This window comes from Vipera berus (assembly GCF_964194415.1).
Source record: "Vipera berus genome assembly, chromosome: 12".
In the NCBI taxonomy this organism is placed as follows: domain Eukaryota; kingdom Metazoa; phylum Chordata; class Lepidosauria; order Squamata; family Viperidae; genus Vipera; species Vipera berus.
The window spans coordinates 4,848,246-4,868,066 of record NC_138215.1 but is presented as its reverse complement, the minus strand read 5'-3'; the positions used below and the strand labels follow the sequence as shown (position 1 = coordinate 4,868,066).

General features: G+C 44.2%; 1 protein-coding gene across 1 annotated transcript in view; it reads right to left on the bottom strand.

Annotated features, from left to right (window-relative positions):
* Window positions 1-19,821, bottom strand: part of MEGF11 (multiple EGF like domains 11) — a gene marked incomplete at its 3' end in the record, with an annotated part of 413,211 nt that overhangs the window by 167,480 nt on the left and 225,910 nt on the right. The window contains 1 exon segment of the mRNA XM_081337571.1: window positions 5,068-5,242. Within this exon segment, the coding sequence (XP_081193697.1) occupies window positions 5,068-5,242 (175 nt within the window).

Here is a 19,821-nt window from a genome sequence, read left to right as displayed (position 1 = left end):
CCCGAGGGACTCGGGGCGGTGTACAGAATAAGGTGGGCATACAGAATGAACAATAGTGAAAAAACAATAGTAAAATACAAACTGGGACCCCAATTAGAGCTATCAGGCCAGGCCGGACTGCTGGAACAGGTAAGTTTTTAATTCGCGTCGGAAGGTGCGGAGGTCGGGGGCCATCCGGATTTCGGTTGGTAAGCTGTTCCAGAGGGCTGGCGCACCCAGTGAGAATGCCCTCCCCCTGGGGGCCACCAGCCGACATTCCTTGAGCGGTGGCACCCTGAGGAGGCCCTCTCTGTGGGAGCGCACAGGACGGTGGGGTGCTGACATTGGCAGAAGGTGCTCCCGTAGGTAGTCCGGACCCATGCTATGTAGGGCTTTGTACGTCATTGTTAGCACCTTGAACTTCACACGGAAGGCAACCGGAAGCCAGTGCAGCGCACGGAGGAGAGGTGTGATATGGGAGTATCGGGAGGCTCCCAAGAGTGTCCGTGCCGCTGCACTTTGCACCAGTTGAAGCTTCCGAGTGGATCTCAAGGGCAGCCCCATGTAGAGAGCGTTACAATAGTCTAGGCGAGAGGTCACAAGAGCATGGGTGACTGTACGTAAGGCATCCAGGTCCAGATAAGGCCGTAATTGGCGAACTAGTCGAACCCGGGAGAAGGCCCCCTTGGTCACAGCTCCTATGTGATCTTCCAGGGAGAGCTGCGAGTCAAGGAGGACACCCAGGTTGCGGGCCCTATCAACAGGGGGTAGTAACTTGTCCCCGATGTTAAGGGATGGGATGTTCTGAGTATCCTGGCTTGCCGGTACGTACAGCCATTCAGTCTTGTCCGGGTTCAGTTGAAGCCTGTTCCTCCCCATCCATTCCCGGACCGCTTTCAGGCAGCTGGACATCACGTCGAGGGCATCACTGATGTTGTTTGGAGTTGAGATGAAAAGCTGGGTGTCATCAGCATACTGATGGTACCCTACTCCAAAGCTGCGAATGATCTCGCCCAGCGGTTTCATGTAGATGTTGAACAGGAGAGGCGAGAGGACCGACCCCTGAGGGACTCCGCAAGCGAGAGGCCTCGGGGTCGACCTCTGTCCCCCTGCCAACACCGACTGCGAGCGACCCTGGAGAAAGGAGGAGAACCAGCGCAGAACCGTGCCTCCCACTCCCAGTCCCCTGAGGCGTCGCAGCAAGATACCATGGTCGATGGTATCGAAAGCCGCCGAGAGGTCTAATAAGACTAGGACAGAGGAATGGCCCCTGTCCCGGGCTCTCCAGAGATCATTTATCAGAGCGACCAATGCCGTCTCCGTGCTGTAGCCCGGCCTGAAGCCCGATTGGTACGGGTCTAGATAAACCGCTTCATCCAGGATGCAGCCATTTACTTTGTTTTACTCTTAGAGTTAGAATTAGATGATACTGGTGAGGAGGAGGAGGAATTTATAGGGGAGTTAGTTAGACGTAACAATATTGCAGTTGTATGAGAGACAAGGTTTTTTGAAATAAGAGATGGTAAGAAATGGAGGGCTGGAGAACTGGAGGGAAAGCCTGTGTTTCAAATTAATTGGAGAATGTGATTTATGACTGTTAATTAGAGGAGGGATTTTCACTAGGTACTATGTGTTCAGGGGAGGGGAATTCAGATTTTGGCTTCACCTATGTTCGTGCCGATGTTATGGTACTCTAATAAAGATTCTTTAAGGAAAACAATGCCTCAAAGTTCTTTGAAGTATTTCATCTGTCGGAACCATGACATTAAAAAGGAAAAAGCTACATGGATATAAAGATGTGTTTTTGTGTCTCTGTGTGTATATGTGGTTTGTATGCACGCACACACACACATTATATACAATACAGAGAATGACAGAGAGAAGGAAAGAAGGAAGGAGGGAAGGAAGGAAGGAAAAGGAGGGAAGAGAGGAAGGGAATGAGGGAAGAAGGCAGAAGGGATGGATGAAAGGAAGGAGGGGAGAAAGAGGAAGGGAGGAAGGAAGGAAGAAGAGGAAGGAAAGAAGGGAGATGGAGGGAGGGAGAGAGATAGGAAGAAAGGGAAGGAGGGAGGGAGGGAGAAAGCGAGAAAGCGAGGGAGGAAGAATAGAAAATAGAAGATACAAATACATTTGTCACAATAAGGGGCCGACATGTATGAATACTTCAAATGAAGGGATGCCCAACATAGATTTAATAGCATTTGGCACCCCTAACATTTGACTACAATCATTTTTTCATACTGCAAGAGAAATTACTCTGAACTAGTAAACGGATTCTTTGATCTGATGGTATATTCACAGTTGGCTTACCACCTCAAGTTTTACTTTTTTTCTGCCTGATTCTTTTAGACATAAGAGTTAGAACATAAAATGTTATTTTACTTCCAAATAATATATTTAATTTTCAAATATTTATTTGCCTTCTCATAATTTTATAATAACCCAAAAGCTGGGAAATCTGTTGCATTTTAGAGCTTCTAAGTCTTTACTCCTATTCTCTCCAAATTAAGTATTGTTGTCCTGCTCGATCCCTGCTGATATTGTTATAACAACAATAAGATAAAACAAGGCTGCTCTTTTCACAATTTGCTTTGCCTTCATCAAATTTTGGACCGTCACTCTGTCAAGCTTACAAAGAAATAAAAGAGTGCTGAAATAAAATTACTGATAAAATTTGGAAGATTTTTCAAATTCTTCCTTATTAAATTCAGATTTGAATCCTAGTTCCTGGACACTGAATTCCTGAATCCTGAAAAACAGTTTACCGTAATATTTTGCTACTAAAGGCTGATCTTACTGTCTTTTCACATACCTAATCCCCAAATTATTCCAATAATCATCATTAAAAAACAACAATAGGTCAAAGAAATAAAAATAATGAAACATTATCAAATACAAGATTCTTTTCACCACTTAGCCAGTGGCTGTAGCAAAACTGCCCACCCAAATAAGAAAAGATATGATCGCTAAACAAAAATTATACATTGGAGTTTATGCAAATGGGATTTGAACCCTCAAAATATTGTACTGTTATAATCGTACTGTTGGGGAAAAAAGGCCTCCATATGACCATATGAACATTTTACAGGATTTCTGAATTCAGAGAGATGTCACAGCGTGCTCAATATCTGCAGGAAAACAAGTACCAATAACGGAGGCTATTTGGTGCTCTCTGAGCTTGGTTGTTTTCTTGCAGACGTTCCCAAATTAGGCAACATCATCAGTTCAAATCCCACTCCCTTCTGGCACTGATGATGTTACCTAGTTGGGTCATGTCCTTGGTGGAGCAGTGGGCTAATGCCTCCTTAAGTAACACCAGCTGTCTGCAATTAGTGCAGGTTCGAGTCCCACCAGGCTCAAGGTTGACTCAGCCTTCCATCCTTCCCAGGTAGGTAAAATGAGGACCCAGATTGTTGGGGGCAATTAAGCTGACTTTGTAATAATGCCGCTTGGGGTGTGTGTGAAAGCCCTAATAAGCAGGCATATACATAGAATGAAGGCTACTGCTAAGCTTGTAAGCCGCCCTGAGTCTTCGGAGAAGGGCGGGATATAAATGGAATTAAAATAAATAAATAAATAAAATGTCTGCAAGAAAACTGCTAAGCTACAAGAGCACCGAGGGCTCCTCGGGAAAAGAAGTGTGACTTACAGATACGACAAAAACCAAATGAAACAAAAGTAGCTTAAAAGGAACTGGGAAAGACTGAAAAATATCAGCAAGTGAAATTCGGAGCTTGTGAAATAAACAGGCAAATGTTTTTCCCATCATTACTGGAGTGTAACAAGCCGCAACAATGTCGTTGTCATATGCACACAAAAAAACCTGACAGGTACATCAATTCTCACAATGGAAGAATGGATGAAAAAAGCGATGGAGCTGGCCTGCGATGGCAAAGTGAACTATTTTAATTAAAGGAAAGAGTGCATCCAGTTTTATTTCTATTTGGAAACTGCTTCTGGAGTTTCTGCTCGAAACAAAACAAAGCAAAACATGAAGTTTTTGACTTTGTATTTTGCTGATTAGATTAGTTTGCTGTTATACAAATGGCTTCACTAAATATGTGAGAGTAAAAAGCCAGGGTTGACCCTTTATTTTGAATTTTATTGCACTGAAAATGTTGAAAATCAATGCTTTTTCCCCGCTTTCCCCTCTACCCTACCCTTCTTTTCCCTTCCCCATTTCCCCATTATCTTTCTTTTCTTTTCTATTTTATACTATGACAAATGACAATATTTTTTTTAAAAAAGCAAAAAAGTACAATTGTCAAAATAGCTGAAAAATTAGTTTTGACCTCAGAGCGTTTCATTTCCCGAAAACAACTGAGCTTGGAAACATATGCATATTTCTGGCAGTTCTAAAGCTTGAAGTGACCCTACATGATCAGCTTTTGCTGAGAACACTGTTCAGAAGAGACTGTATTGACACTATAATGATAATAATATCCCAGACTTAACAACTGTCGATAAGAAAGACAAAAGACTCTGGATAGCGGACGTGGCAGTACCTGGGGACAGCAGAATAGAAGAGAAAAAACTGGAGAAGATCATAAAACAGAAAGACTTGCAAATAGAAATAGAACGACTGTGGAAAAAAAACAACAACCCAAAGGTAGTACCAATAGTGATAGGTGCCTTGGGTGCAATCCCAAAACATCTGGAGCACCACTTGAACACCATCAGCACTGACAAATTCACCATCAGTCAAGGGCAAAAGCTGGCAGAACAGCTCCTCCTCCTCCTCCTCCTCCTCCTCCTCCTCCTCCTCCTTCCATGTCTAGATCAAAGTTTAAACTGCCAGAATGAAGCCACCTTCTTGGCTTTGTCATCGGCCAAAAATAAGTTATTATTGGTATATGTTTCTGGTAGTAGCTGACATACAAATAGATGGGCCAGGCTCTGTGTCTCTCAGAACAGCTTATAACCTGCAGTGATATTTCTAACACCATCAAACATCCACATCTGCCTATCCTAGGTCCTTGGGAAACACTCGATAGGCAGACAAAAATGCCAAATCCAATCTGAACATCTGGCTGACCGCGCAACAAACAACAATAATAATAATAATAACAGGAGGAGGTCAGAACTTACCATATATCCTGGTCCACAGGTACATTTCCCCGTGATGCTATCACAATCTGCTCCATTTTGACAATGGCAAACAAGTTGACAACTTTCACCGTAGAAGCCAGGCGCGCACGTTTCGTTGCAATAGAGCCCTGCCCAGCCAGCTTTGCAGTTGCATTCGCCAGACAGAGGATGGCAACTGTCAAAAGAAGAGATCCGGGATTATTCAGCTATTCTGGCAGAAAGGAAAGCGACTCCAGATCCTTGGAAGCCAACATTTGACCCGGTTAAATGTTGCGCAATGTGTACAAACATTCCAGCCAAAAAAACAGGCAATCTGTCAGAAGTAAGAAGGTCAATATTTCTATGTGGCACCAAAAGGTCGTGAGGAAAAATTGGTTCCAGCTTCGTATTGCTGTAAGAAGAAGGAGGAACATCACCGGGCTGAGTGGATAGGAAGGGCAACGAAGGGAAATCTGCTCAGAATCAGGGTAAATAGAAGCAGGCCAAAAAGACAGTGGAGAAAGATTCAGGAGGAAAAGGCAATGGGATTATGGTTATTTGTCCGGCAATCCTGGAGGACATAGGATGCTGGGGTTAAGTGCAAGGAACCCTGGCCTCTGTGTGGCCCACTTCCAGGATTCAAAGAATTGTTCTGGACAGAGGAGGCTTCCCCTGTTCTGGATGGGCAACATCTGGAAGATTATCTTTGGCCTTTCTTGGGTCCCCAAGCTTGCAGTCTGGAGCAGCAGCAATTGTTACGACTCTGGCATGATTGGAAAGGGTTGCAGAGTGCACAGCAAGCTCCTCTGGGCCATCTGTCTGGGAAGTCTGCATGCACAAAAAAGAGCAAGGCTTTGATTGTGCTGTTATGGTCATCATCCTGACACTGTTAACTGCATGCATTTTGTTCGGCGTCCACTGTTACGGCAGGCATATTTTCTGTGAGCGTCTTCTGAAGACCTCAAGAAAAGGTTTCTCTTAGCCATATTCAAAGAATAACAGAGTTGGAAGGGACCTTGGAGGTCTTCTAGTCCAACCCTCTCCTCAAGTAAGAGACCTTATACCGTTCCAGACAAATGGCTGTCTAATGTTTTCTGGAAAACCTCCAGTGTTGGAGCACCTATGACTTCTGAAGGCAAGCAGTTCCACTGGTTGACTGTCCTCACTGTCAGGAAATTTCTCCTTAGTTCTAGATTGCTTCTCTCCTTGATTAGTTTCCATCCATTGCTTCTTATCCTACCCTCAAGTGCTTTGGAGAACAGTTTGACCCCCTCTTCTTTGGGGCAGCCCCTCAAACACTGGAACACGGCTATCGTGTCACCCCTATTTCTTCTTTTCTTTAGACTAAGCCCAATTCCTGCAGCCGTTCTTCATGTGGTTTAGTCTCCAGTCCCCCTAATCATCTTTTTTGCTCTTTTCTGCACTCTTTCCAGAGTCCCAACATCTTCTTTATAATATGATGACCAAAACGGGATGCATTATTCGAAGTGTAGTCTTACTAAGGCTTTTATAAAGTGGTACTAATACTTCCCTTGATCTTGATGGGATCCGTCTGTTAATGCAGCCTAGGGTTGCGTTTGCTTTACTTTGAAAATGCAAAGCAGAATTACAAAGTTCCCAAGAAAAGTTTTACTTAGCTGGCCTAGTTTCTACCCCCAGCCCTCTCTACTTAAGCTATCAACGGAAGAGCTAGCACATAATGTTGTGCCTAAAAATTACCAAGTTCTGTAGCTGTCCTCTGCTTCCTCGAGTAACTAATTAAAACAATTAATCAGCTTAATAAAAAATAAGAAAAGTTTCCAACTGACATACTCCTTGAATTATATGTTCCTCGGTTCACACCTCTTAACATTTAGATGAAAACTCATAAAAACAGCCACTGCCTCCACCCACCTCCGCTTCTATTAATCTCCGTGGAATGAAAACAGAAAATGAAGCAGCAAAGCAATAGTTCAGTTACCCTGGTGTTGTGTTTCCTCCTTGTGGCACACACAACGCTACGTTTTCAAGCGACTCTGGCCCTTGATAGCTAAATTAAATCTTTCAAAAGCAACAGATGTTTCTTGCAGTCAGAATCCACATATTACAATTCAACACCACTTCACCTGGTAAGCTTTTCTCCTGCAAGGTGGAGCTTTTCATCAGAATATAAAAGGTTAGGCCTTTTAAAAACAAATTACCAACATGAAATACAGACATTTTATGAGTGGCACAAAATTTATTCCCCCAAATAATAAGCACGCAAGAGACAAACAGCAAGAAGGAACAGAATTAACAGCCAATACAAATTCAGAAAAAGCTGAACGGTTCTTTGTAATCTCACTCCCACTGTCTCTTAAAATCTATATTTCTGCCTTCAGTAATATTCTGTCTCAGCTCATATCTCCTGACTCTGAATCTTATTCTTCTCTGTGCAAATTCCGCTTACAAAATTCGCTGAGGAAAGTTGACTCAAAACAAGTTGTGTCTCTCTCTTTATTTTTCTGTTTAGTTCAGCTCCAGCAAAGCGTCCACTGTTGATACCAAGTTGGTTCTGGGGGTCAAGACTGAAGACCCTAGCTTGGAATTAGATCTAGAGTCATACTGAAATACTCATTGTTAATTAGTTCTGGATGAGTGCTGAAAATGATGGTGCTTATTTCTCCCGTAAGGAATAATGAGTCACAAAGGCAATGGACAAGTTCTAGCTTGAGCATCGAATACTGAACAGACAATGAGTACCAGGACAAATTCTTTTGTGTCAAAATGTGTTGCGTACAGGTCGTCCTTAACGTATGACCACCATGGAGTCCAACATTTACATTGCTAAGTGAGACACTTATTAAGTGAATTTTGCTCCATTTTACAACCTTTCTTGCCACAGTTGTTAAGTGAATCAGTGCAGTTAAAGTTAGTAAGTTAGTAACATGGTTGTTAAGTGAATCTGGCTTCCCCATGGACTTTGCTTGTCAGACGTTTGGAAAAGTTGATCACGTGACCCTTTTACACTGCTGTCATAAATATGAACTAGATGCCAAGCGTTTGAATTTTGATCATGTGACTATGGGTGTTGTGATTCTGTGCCAGCCTGCGAACCCGGTAGTTGAGTCTGGGGAATCAGAGGAGGGGGAGGAGGAGGAGCCTGGAGAGCCATCAAAGTCAGAGGGAGACTCTGATGAGCTGCAGGACTTACAAACTAATGAAGAGGCTGCTCCTTCCACTCGTGATCAAGCTGAGAGCCAGCTGTGCTGGGAAGCTGAGTCAGACTTGGAGGAAGCACAGCTGGAAGACCTCAGAGATGCTCGTAAACACAGACAGGTCACACAAGTAGGACAGAGGGAGGCAATGGGGCAACTCCAGGGGAGAAGGAGAAAGCAGTGAGAAGCCACGCCTTGGGGGCTGTGTAACAAAAAGGGAATGTGTAGGCAGGGCTGGTTGCTGGAGGCAACCATTTGCAAAGAACTTCAGTGTCAAGAGATCATGGTCTGTTTATTTTGACTGTGAGTTATTTCCTGTCTGACTCCTGCTCCATTTTGCTTTTGGACAAGGTCTCCGTTGGAAAAGTGTTCTCTTGCTTTTGTTTTCTGGGACAATTATCAGGTCTGTAACTCAAATAAAAAGGGTTAATTTTTCCAGTCTACTGTTAAAAGAGGGGTTGTTTTTGTGAAGTAACAAGGACGTACGTAGGCTGGGACAGAACAATGGTGATGCTTCAACGCTCATCATTTTCTTCAGTGCCATTGTAACTTTGAACAGTCACTAAAAGAACTACTGTAAGTAGAGGATTACCTGCACCAAATTTGATGAGTTTCAAAGCAGTTGAATACCAAGGTACCCCCGTACAAGAATCTGATCCTATTTTGGACACTGGTGTTATGTGCCTTGCCTACGCTGATATGCCACGGTTGAACTGGAACCCAAATCCATTCAGACAGATGTCTTTGGAGAGGCCATCGGTCCCTCATTTTTTGGTACCCCCTTGTCTTGAAACTTAACAAGCGGAAGCAGAGTTTCTTGGAAAGTTAAACTCTGAAATGCCAACACCATGCATGAAAAATGCATCGATGGATCTATGCCTGCCATTGTCTCTTCTGTCCCCCGAGGACCAAGATAAGGCTGAGCAGAAGGACAGATTTTATCAATTGAGTGACTGGACTCATTTATTAAGAGCTGCAGATACCATCTGGAGAAAAGACTCTTTCAAGGCAAGAAAGCAGGTGCAAAGAGACAGGAATTTAAAAAGAAGCCAGCGGAGAACAGAAATCCAGCTGGATTTGAAGCATGCAATGCAAACATTTTACTGGAGGAATAAATGTTAAGATCATTTCTTCCTAACAAATGTGGGAGTCCTACCTAATGGTGGTAGCCTTCACTAAGAAGGCATCCAAACTTCAGGTTTCCTTAATGACTGCAACAATTTATGGAATTGGGGTAAGGAAGTCTTTGTCCCTAAGTCCACAAGGCAGACTGTCAAAGAAAGCTTGGCTGGCTAAAACCGCTGGAGAGGAACCTCATCCAGAAGACCAGAGGTTCAGGAGAACCCCTGTGTCTCTGTGTCTGTTAAGTGAGACATTTGTTAAGTGAGTTTTGCCCAATTTTATAATCTTTCTTGCCACAGTTGTTAAATGAATCAATCAATCAGAATACAGCTGGAAGGGACTTTGGAGGTCTTCTAGTCCAGCCCCCTGTTCAAGTCTTCTAGTCCAGCCCCGTCAAGTCTGAAATGATATAGGGGAGACCCTATATCATTTCAGACAAGTGACTGTCTAGTCTCTTCTTAAAAACCTCCAGTGATGAAGCACCCACAACTTTCTGAAAACAAGTTAATTGTCTTCACTGTTAGGAAGTTTCTCTTTAATTCCAGGTTGCTTCTCTCCTTGACTAGTTTCCATCTGTTGTATCTTGTCTCGCCTTCTGGTGCTCTGGAAAATAAATTGACCCCCTCCTCCTTGTGGCAGCCCCTCAAATATTGAAAGACTACTATCGTGTCCCCCCTAGTCCTTCTCTTCGTCCAGACTGGCCATTCCCAAATCCTTCAACCGTTCTTCATGTGTTTTAGTCTCCAGGCCTTTAACCATCTTAGTTGCTCTTTGCAATTTTTCCAAAATCTCAACATCTTTTTTGTAATCCGGTGGCCAAAATTGGATGCGGTATTCCAGGTGTGGCCTTACGAAGGCCTTATAAAGCGGTGATTTTGGTTCTACGCTTCTTCTGTTTATACAACCCAGGACTGTATTACTGGAGTAATCACTGATAAGTTAGTAACCTGGTTGTTAAGCGAATCTGGCTTCTCCGCTGACTTGGCTTGTCAGAAGGTTGCAAAAGGGGTATCACGTGATTTTGGGAGACAGCAACGGTCGTTAAGGATGAGCCAGTTGCCAAGCGTCTGAATTTTGATTGCGTGATCCAATGCTTCAAAGTTTGTCACTCTCAAAAATGGTCATGAGTCACTTTTTTCCCCCCAGTGCTTTTGCAACTTTGAATGGTCACTAAATGAGCTGTTATAAGTCGAGGACTACCCGCAGTGGACTTTTTAAAATCATCCCTCAATTTCTGCAATGGAAGAACTGATGGGCGCATATAGAAGCCCAAAAGCAGACACTGTACACGCCTGACGGCACATGCTGCTCCATCAGTGACCTCTGCGAGAAGGACACCAAATGTCTTTCATCATCAAAGACCCTTCAGGAAGAGGCAAGGAAGCCAGCTGTGGTAGCCCAGCCATTACAGAAACAACTGCTATTTTTTATTTTTATTTTTATTTTATTTTTTGTAAAACTTTACAGAAAAGATTTCCTGCTTTTAGGAGAATCTTGGTCCTTCAATTAGCGATCTTGCTGTTAAGGTGGAACATCAAGCTGCAAAAGAATCCGAACATGAAAGGCTTTGTGTTTTTACACAAAAGGTTCAATTCTTGAGATTAAAGTGTCTTTAAAGGAAATCAATACGGTAATCCTCGACTTAACAGCCATTTGTTTAGTGACCATTCAAAGTGACCCCCACACTGAAATAAGTAATTTATAAATGGTCCTTGCACCATCATAGCCTCCCCCACAGTGACCTGAGGAAAATTCTGGTTCCTGGCAAATGGCGTAACATTCACAAGAGACGCCGCATCCGTGGATCACCCTTTGTGACCTTCTCAGTTGGCTTCCCAGAAGCAAAGTCAATGGGGGAAGCTGGATACGCTTAGTGACTGTGTGATTCACTTAATATCTGCAGTGATTCGCTTAACAACCGAATTAGTAAATGTAGGTGTAGCTCATCAAAACAATCTCCTGGGGACTGGGGCTGGAGGCTAAACGATATGATGAATGGTTGCAGGAACTGGGTATGGCCAGTCTAGAGAAAAGAAGCACTAGGGGGGGACATGATAGCAGTCTTTCAATATTTGAGGGGGTCAATTTATTTTCCAAAGCACCAGAAGGCAAGACAAGAAACAATGGATGGAAACTAATCAAGGAGAGAAGCAACTATAAGCAATAACTCCCAGTTATCCTCCGGGTAAGATTCAAGGTGCTGGTAATGGTTTTCAAAGCCCTACATGGCATGGGTCCGGAGTACCTTAGGAATCACCTGCTGCCAGCATCAACGCCCCTCCGTCCAGTGCACTCCCACAGAGAGGGCCTCCTCAGGGTGCCGCCGTTCAGAGAATGCCGTCTGGTGGCTCCCAGGGGGAGGGCGTTCTCTGTGGGCGCGCCTGACCTATGGAACCGTTTACCGGTTGAGCTCCGGATGGCTCCCGACCTTCGCTCCTTCCGATGCGACCTAAAAACACATCTGTTTAAGCAATCCGGTCTGGTCTGATGGGTTCTTTTGTAATTATTATCTTAAGGTAACTATCTTCTACATTTGGGCTAAATTAGGGTTTAATTTATTTTCAATATCTATATTTGTACATTCTATTATTTATGTCACTGTTCACCGCCCTGAGTCCTTAGGGAGAAGGGCAGTATACAAATGAAATAAATAAATAAATAAATAAATAAACTTGGAAATAAGGAGGAACTTCCTAACGGTGAGAACAATCAACCAGTGGAATGGCTTCCCTCCAGAAGTTGTGGGTGCTCCATCAGTGGAGGCTTTTAAGAAAAGACTGGACAGTCACTTGTCTGGAATGGTACTATAGGGCCTCCTGCTTGAGCAGGGGGCTGCACTAGAAGACCTCCAAAGTCCCTTGCAACTCTATTCTGATTAATCTAATGAAGAGAAGGACTGGGGGATGACATGATAGCAGTCTTTCAGTACTTGAGGGGCTGTTACAGAGAAGAGAGGACTGACTTATGTTGCAAAGCACCTGAGGCCAGGACAAGAACTAACAGGTGGAAGTGTCATGGCCCCATCAAAGCCTGGTTTGGAGGAGGAGGAGGAGGAGGAGGAGGAGGAGGAGGAGGAGTTGGAACTGGGACCGTCTGATAAGGATGGCACAGTTGCCTTGGCATGTTTGCAGAGTCAGGGGCTGAGGGCGATGCTGTTCTGGACCCCTCAGCTATTAGGGGAGGTGGTCAACCAGACGGAGAGCTGCCTGCCAGCTCAACACAGGGGAGGATCGGCTGCTGACCGGCGGTGGCGCTGATCGGCAGCCGATCCCCTCTGATGAGGAACAGCTGCCTCCTCCACTGATCCAAGGGCAAGGAGAGTGGAGCGCAGGCAAGCCCAGAGAAGGGCTGCAAGGCTACTTAGGAGGAGGTCGCCCCACCGCTCCTCACAAGGAACGCCTGGAGGGGAGTAACTTAAAGAGATGCTGTGGGGAGTTAGTCTTTGCCAGGAACAATTGTTTGCTTCCCCCCCCCCCGCTATTATTCGGGCCTGTTGCTGTTTGCCTCCCTTGGAAGATGGCTCTTCACATTTTGTTTTGGACCTCGCCCTCCTCCTGTGGCCCCTTCATGGATTACTGCCTTGTCGTGGCGAAGGGGCTTGCGTAATTCAATGAAGCTATGAGCTATGCCGTGCAGGGCCACCCAAGACGGACAGGTCATAGCTGAGAGTTCTGACAAAACGTGATCCACTGGAGAAGGAAATGGCAACCCACTCCAGTATCTTTGCCATGAAAACCCTATGGACAGTACCAAAAGGCAAAACGATATGACGCTGGAAGATGAGCCCCTCAGGTCGGAAGGCGTCCAATATGCTACTGGGGAAGAGCAGAGGGCTAGTACTAGTAGCGCCAGAAAGAATGAAGCGACTGGGCCAAAGCCGAAAGGACGCTCAGCTGTGGATATGTCTGGTGGTGAAAGGAAAGTCCGATGCTGTAAAGATTTTTTCTCCATAGGAACCTGGAATGTAAGATCCATGAATCAAGGAAAGCTGGACGTGGTCAAACAAGAGATGACAAGACTGAACATCGACATCTTAGGTATCAGCGAACTAAAATGGACAGGAATGGGTGAATTTAATTCAGATGACCATCAGGTATACTACTGCGGGCAAGAATCCCTCAGAAGAAATGGAGTAGCCTTCATAGTCAATAAAAGAGTAGGAAAATCAATACTGGGATACAATCCTCAAAATGACAGAATGATCTCAGTTCGAATCCAAGGCAAACCATTCAATATCACAGTAGTCCAAGTCTATGCCCCAACCACCAGTGCTGAAGAGGATGAAATTGACCGGTTCTATGAAGCTCTACAGCACCTTATAGAAGTAACACCAAAAAATGATGTCCTTATCATCATGGGGGATTGGAATGCTAAAGTAGGAAGCCAAAAGATAACTGGAATAACAGGCAAGTTTGGCCTTGGAGTACAAAATGAAGCAGGGCACAGGCTGATAGAATTTTGTCAAGAGAATACGATGGTCATAGCAAACACTCTTTTCCAACAACCCAAGAGACGGCTCTACACATGGACATCACCAGACGGTCAACACAGAAATCAGATTGACTATATGCTCTGCAGCCAAAGATGGAGAAGCTCTATACAGTCGGTAAAAACAAGACCAGGAGCTGACTGTGGCTCAGACCATGAGCTTCTCCTTGCAAAGTTTAGGCTTAAACTGAAGAAAGTAGGGAAAAGCACTAGGCCACTCAGGTATGAATTAAATCATATCCCTGTTGAATATACAGTAGAGGTGACAAATAGATTTAAGGAATTAGATCTGATAGACAGAGTGCCTGAAGAACTATGGACAGAGGTTCGCGACATTGTACAACAGGTAGCAACCAAAACCATCCCAAAGAAAAAGAAATGCAAGAAAGCAAAATGGCTGTCTGAGGAAGCTTTGCAAATAGCTGAGGAAAGGAGGGAAGCGAAAGGCAAGGGAGAAAAACATAGATATGCCCAATTGAATGCAGAATTCCAGAGAATAGCTAGAAGAGATAAGAATGCCTTCTTAAATGAACAGTGCAAAGAAATAGAAGAAAACAATAGAATAGGGAGGACCAGAGATCTTTTCAAGAAAATTGGAGAGATGAAGGGAACGTTTCATGCAAAAATGGGCATGATAAAGGACCAAAATGGCAGGGACCTAACAGAGGCAGAAGAGATTAAGAAGAGGTGGCAAAATTACACAGAAGAACTATACAAGAATGAGCTTAACGTCCCAGATAATCACAATGAGGTGGTCACTGACCTCGAGCCAGACATCCTAGAATGTGAGGTGAAGTGGGCCTTAGAAAAGCTGAGCAACAACAAAGCTAGTGGAGGTGACAGTATTCCAGCTGAGCTATTCAAAATCTTAAAAGACAGTGCAGTAAAAGTGCTACACTCAATTTGCCAGCAAATTTGGAAAACTCAACAGTGGCCACAGGATTGGAAAAGATCAGTTTACATTCCAATTCCAAAGAAAGGCAGTGCCAAAGAATGTTCAAACTATCGCACCATTGCACTCATTTCTCATGCTAGTAAAGTCATGCTTAAAATCCTACAAGCTAGACTTCAGCAGTATGTGGATCGAGAACTACCAGAAGTACAGGCAGGATTTCGAAGAGGCAGAGGAACTAGAGATCAAATTGCCAACATACGCTGGATCATGGAGAAAGCTAGGGAGTTCCAGAAAAACATCTACTTCTGCTTCATTGACTATGCTAAAGCCTTTGATTGTGTGGATCATAACAAACTGTGGCAAGTTCTTAAAGAGATGGGAGTACCAGACCATCTTATTTGTCTCTTGAGAAACCTATATGCGGGTCAAGAAGCAACAGTGAGAACTGGACACGGAACCACTGATTGGTTCAAAATTGGGAAAGGAGTCCGGCAAGGCTGTATACTGTCGCCCTGCCTATTTAACTTATATGCAGAGCACATCATGAGAAAGGCAGGGCTAGATGAATCAAAAGTTGGAATTAAGATTGCCGGAAGAAATATCAACAACCTAAGATACGCAGATGATACCACTCTAATGGCAGAAAGTGAAGAAGAACTAAAGAGCCTCTTGTTGCGGGTGAAGAAGGAGAGTGCAAAACTTGGGTTGAAACTTAACATTAAGAAAACCAAGATCATGGCATCTGGCCCTCTCAATTCCTGGCAAATAGATGGGGAAGAAATGGAGGTAGTGACAGATTTTGTTTTCCTGGGCTCCAAGATCACTGCAGATGGGGACTGTAGCCAAGAAATTAAAAGACGCTTGCTCCTGGGGAGGAAAGCCATGGCAAATCTAGACAGCACACTAAAAAGCAGAGACATCACCCTGTCAACAAAAGTGCGTATAGTCAAGGCTATGGTCTTCCCAGTTGCAATGTATGGCAGTGAAAGTTGGACCATAAGAAAGGCTGAGCGCCAAAGAATTGAGGCCTTTGAACTATGGTGCTGGAGAAGACTCCTGCGAGTCCCTTGGACCGCAAGGCGATCAAACCGGTCAGTCCTAGAGGAGATCAATCCTGACTGCTCTTTAGAAGGCCAGATCCTGAAGATAAAACTCAAATACTTTGGCCACCTAATGAGAAGGAAGGACTCACTGGAGAAGAGCCTAATGCTGGGAAAGGTTGAGGGCAAGAGAAGAAGGGGACGACAGAGAATGAGGTGGCTGGATGGAGTCACTGAAGCAGTAGGCGTGAGCTTAAATGGACTCCAGAAGATGGTAGAAGACAGGAAGGCCTGGAGGAATGTTGTCCATAGGGTCGCGATGGGTCGGACACGACTTCGCAGCTAACAACAACAACAACAACTCCTCCTGTGGCATAAGGTTTGGCCTTTGCTTCCTTGGGGCTTTGGAACGGCTTCTTTTCATAATAATAATAAAGTTGGAAGGGACCTTGGAGGTCATGTAGTCCAATCCCCTGCTCAGGAAGGAAACCCTGGCCTATACCATTTCAGACAAATGGCTATCCAGTCTCTTCTTAAAAATTTCCAGTGTTGGAGCATTCACAGCTTCTGGAGGCAGGTTGTTCCACTGGTTAATTGTTCTAATTGTCATGAAATGTCTCCTTTTTTTCTAGGTTGCTTCTCTCCTTGATTAGTTTCCATCCTTTGCTTCTTGTCCTGCCTTCAGGCGCTTTGGAGAATAGCTTGACTGCCTCTTCTTTATGGCAGCCTCTTAGATATTGGAAGACTGATATCATGTCACCCCTCACCCTTCTCTTCCTTAAACTAGACATACCCAGTTCCAGCAACCATTCCTTATATGTTTTAGCCTCCGGTCCCCTGATCATCTTTGTTGCTCTTCTCTGGACTCTTTCTAGAGTCTCAACATCCTTTTTAGGTCATGGTGACCAAAACTGGATGCGGTATTCCAAGTGTGGCCTTACCAAGGCATTGTAAAGTGGTATTAATAGTTCATGTGATTTTGATTCTATTCCTCTGTTAATGCAGCCTAGCACTGTGTTGGCTCTTTTGGCAGCTGCAGCACACGGCTGGGATCTGCTTCTTGCCCTGAGGACTGCCCAGCTCTTGTGCCCTGTGTGCAGGCTCCTACTCTGGGGGCTTTCTTGGTGCTTTAGGGGCTGTTGTTTGGGGGACTGAGGGTGGCTGCCTTCAAGGTAGCATGAGGATGAGAGCTTTACAGGTTGTTGAAGGGTCATTGGCTGGAATTTTGTTTAAGAGAAATAAAGGACTCTTAAAAGCAGGGGTCCTCAACCTTGGCAACTTTAAAACTGGCGGACTTCAACTTCCAGAATTCCTCCAGTCTTAAAGTTGCCAAGGTTGAGGACCCCTTTTTTAGAAAGCCGGCCTTGCCTTGACCACCTGGGTCCGTGGTGGTGAACCTATGGCACGCATGCCACAGGTGGCACACAGAGCCCTCTCTGTGGGCATGTGCCCCATCGCCTGCCCTAGGCCTTCAGCTGGGTTTTACAAAACCTTTTTGGTTTAGGTGTCCGCTGCTGTGTGAAGGTTCAATCAATCAATTTCAACTTCTCGTGGGGAAAAAAAAGATCTCGCAAAGTTGGAATTGACTGAACTTTTTAGTCCCACCCAGTCTGCTGTTACCACCACAGCCACGCCCACTCAATGGGCCACGCCCACCCTATTGGCCACACCCACCCAATGGGCCACGCCCACCCGGCACCCAACCATACATAAGTGGGTTTTGGGTTGCAGTTTGGGCACTCGGTCTCTAAAAGGTTCGCCATCACTGACCTGGGTCATAACAGGAAGATTATTAAAGAGAGATCCAACTTAGAACTAAGAAATTTCCTGACCGTGAGAGCAATTAATCAGTGCAAGGTTTGCCTTCACAAGTTGTGGGTGCTCCATCACTGAAGTTTTTTTTAAGAATAGACTGGGCAGTCATTTGGTTGGAATGGTATAGGATCTCCTGCCGTGGGAAGGGGGTTGGACTAGAAGACTTCCAAGGTCCTTTCCAAGTCTGTTATTCTGTATTTTTTCCCTTAATGCAGAGAATTTTATATGCTGCTTTCTGGCCCCAATTCAAGATACTGGTTAGTATATAAAGCCTGGCACATCTGAAGCAATTATCTTTTGAACTGCAATTCCAGCAGAGACTGTTGATCTTACTTGCTTAGATCTTCAGCAAGACGTATTTTGTAGGTCCCTCCATGAATACGTTTTACACTGATAGATTTTTCCCCACCCCCCCTTTGCAGGGACTACATAATGAAATGATTTTTCCACTGAAGTTGAGGTTGGCTCTTTGTTACAGAAGACTCTTAAAATCTGTCTTTTTATCCAGGCTTTTTAAGTCAAGAGGGTTCCCTTCACCTGTTAGTTTGATCTGTTTTAATTGTTATATTGGAGTTTAGCTTGAACGCTAATCCTCTCAGTTGCTTTGAGCTGCAAAATGAAAATGAGGCAGCGCATACTGGAAAATATGTCATTTAAGAACTGGGATTATTTTTCTACTAATGCAATTTCCTTTCCCTTCCCTTCCCTTCCCTTCCTTTCCTTTCCTTTCCTTTCCTTTCCTTTCCTTTCCTTTCCTTTCCTTTCCTTTCCTTTCCTTTCCTTTCCTTTCCTTTCCTTTCCTTTCCCTTCCCTTTCCTTTCCTTTCCTTTCCCTTCCCTTTCCTTTCCTTTCCCTTCCCTTCCCTTTCCTTTCCTTTCTTTCATTCTTCTCTCTGGCTGAGAAAGCTTATTGCCTGTGTCAGATGATCTGGCTTTACCAAAAGAGCTAGGTTTTATTTGATTTGTGGAGCCAAAGGCATATGACTAAGGCACCAATCCTACTACCACTTTAAAGAGAATTTCAACACCATAATATTTATCTTTGAGACAGGAGCTTAACTCCAAACAAAGTTTGAGCATTCTCCATTAAAACATCTGCCTTGCTCTTTGTCTCCTGGTTAGAAAGGGGTCACTCTGGAATGTAACTTTGGAATGGCAGAAAAGGTCAGATAAATTATACATGTTGAGAGTTGAGCTATAGAGTTGAGCTACTCTGAGATAACCAAAGGTTGCAGAAATGCAAAAGAGGCTCTGTATAGAGTGATCACTTGCAGAAAATCAGAAAGGGTTCACAAACTTTTATGAGTATACAAAATTATCTTGCGCAAAAAAAAAGAACCAAGCGAACAAACAAACACACAACAAAGCTACGTTGAGCTCAGACATCCATCCCCTTGAGAATGCCAGTCTGTTAAAATCCCCCTCTACATGCTGACTAGATGGTGCATCAGTTCCATGCAGACCATCTGATGTGGACAAAAACTAAGATGAAGCCAAGGGTCAAAGTCAAAAAACACATCATGGAATGTCCCAAAGGTGCTTTTTTCAAAAGGCAACTGGACTTCCTTTGTTTTTCTTTGAAGACATTTTGCTTCTCATCCAAGAAGCTTCTTCAGTTCTTCACTTCTTCAACTGAAGAAGCTTCTTGGATGAGAAGCAAAATATCTTCAAGGAAGCCAAGAAAGTCCAGTTGCCTCTTGGAAGAAATCACCCTATTTTCTTCAAGCAAGCAAGGGAGGGTTTCTCAGAAGAAATGTGTGGGGACAAAAACAGATTTTCAAAGAGGGAGGGAGGGGAGGAAGGAAGGAAGGAAGGAAGGAAGGAAGGAAGGAAGGAAGGAAGGAAGGAAGAAAAGGAAGGAAGGAAGGAAGGAAGGAAGGAAGGAAAGGAAGGAAGGAAGGAAGGGAAGGAAGGAAGGAAGGGAAGGAAGGAAAGAAGGAAGGAAAGGAAGGAAGGAAGCAAAAGGAAGGAAGGAAGGAAGGAAGGAAGGAAGGAAGGAAGGAAGGAAAGGAAGGAAGGAAAGGGAAGGAAGGAAGGAAGGAAGGAAGGAAGGAAGGAAGGAAGGAAAGGAAGGAAGGAAGGAAGGAAGGAAGGAAGGAAGGAAGGAAGGAAGGAAGGAAGGAAGGAGCCCTCTCACTGCTTTCTACTGCCTTCCCCATTGCTGTCATAAGGTTCTTTAGACACCTTCCCATATAATAATAATAATAATAATAATAATAATAATAATAATAATAATAATA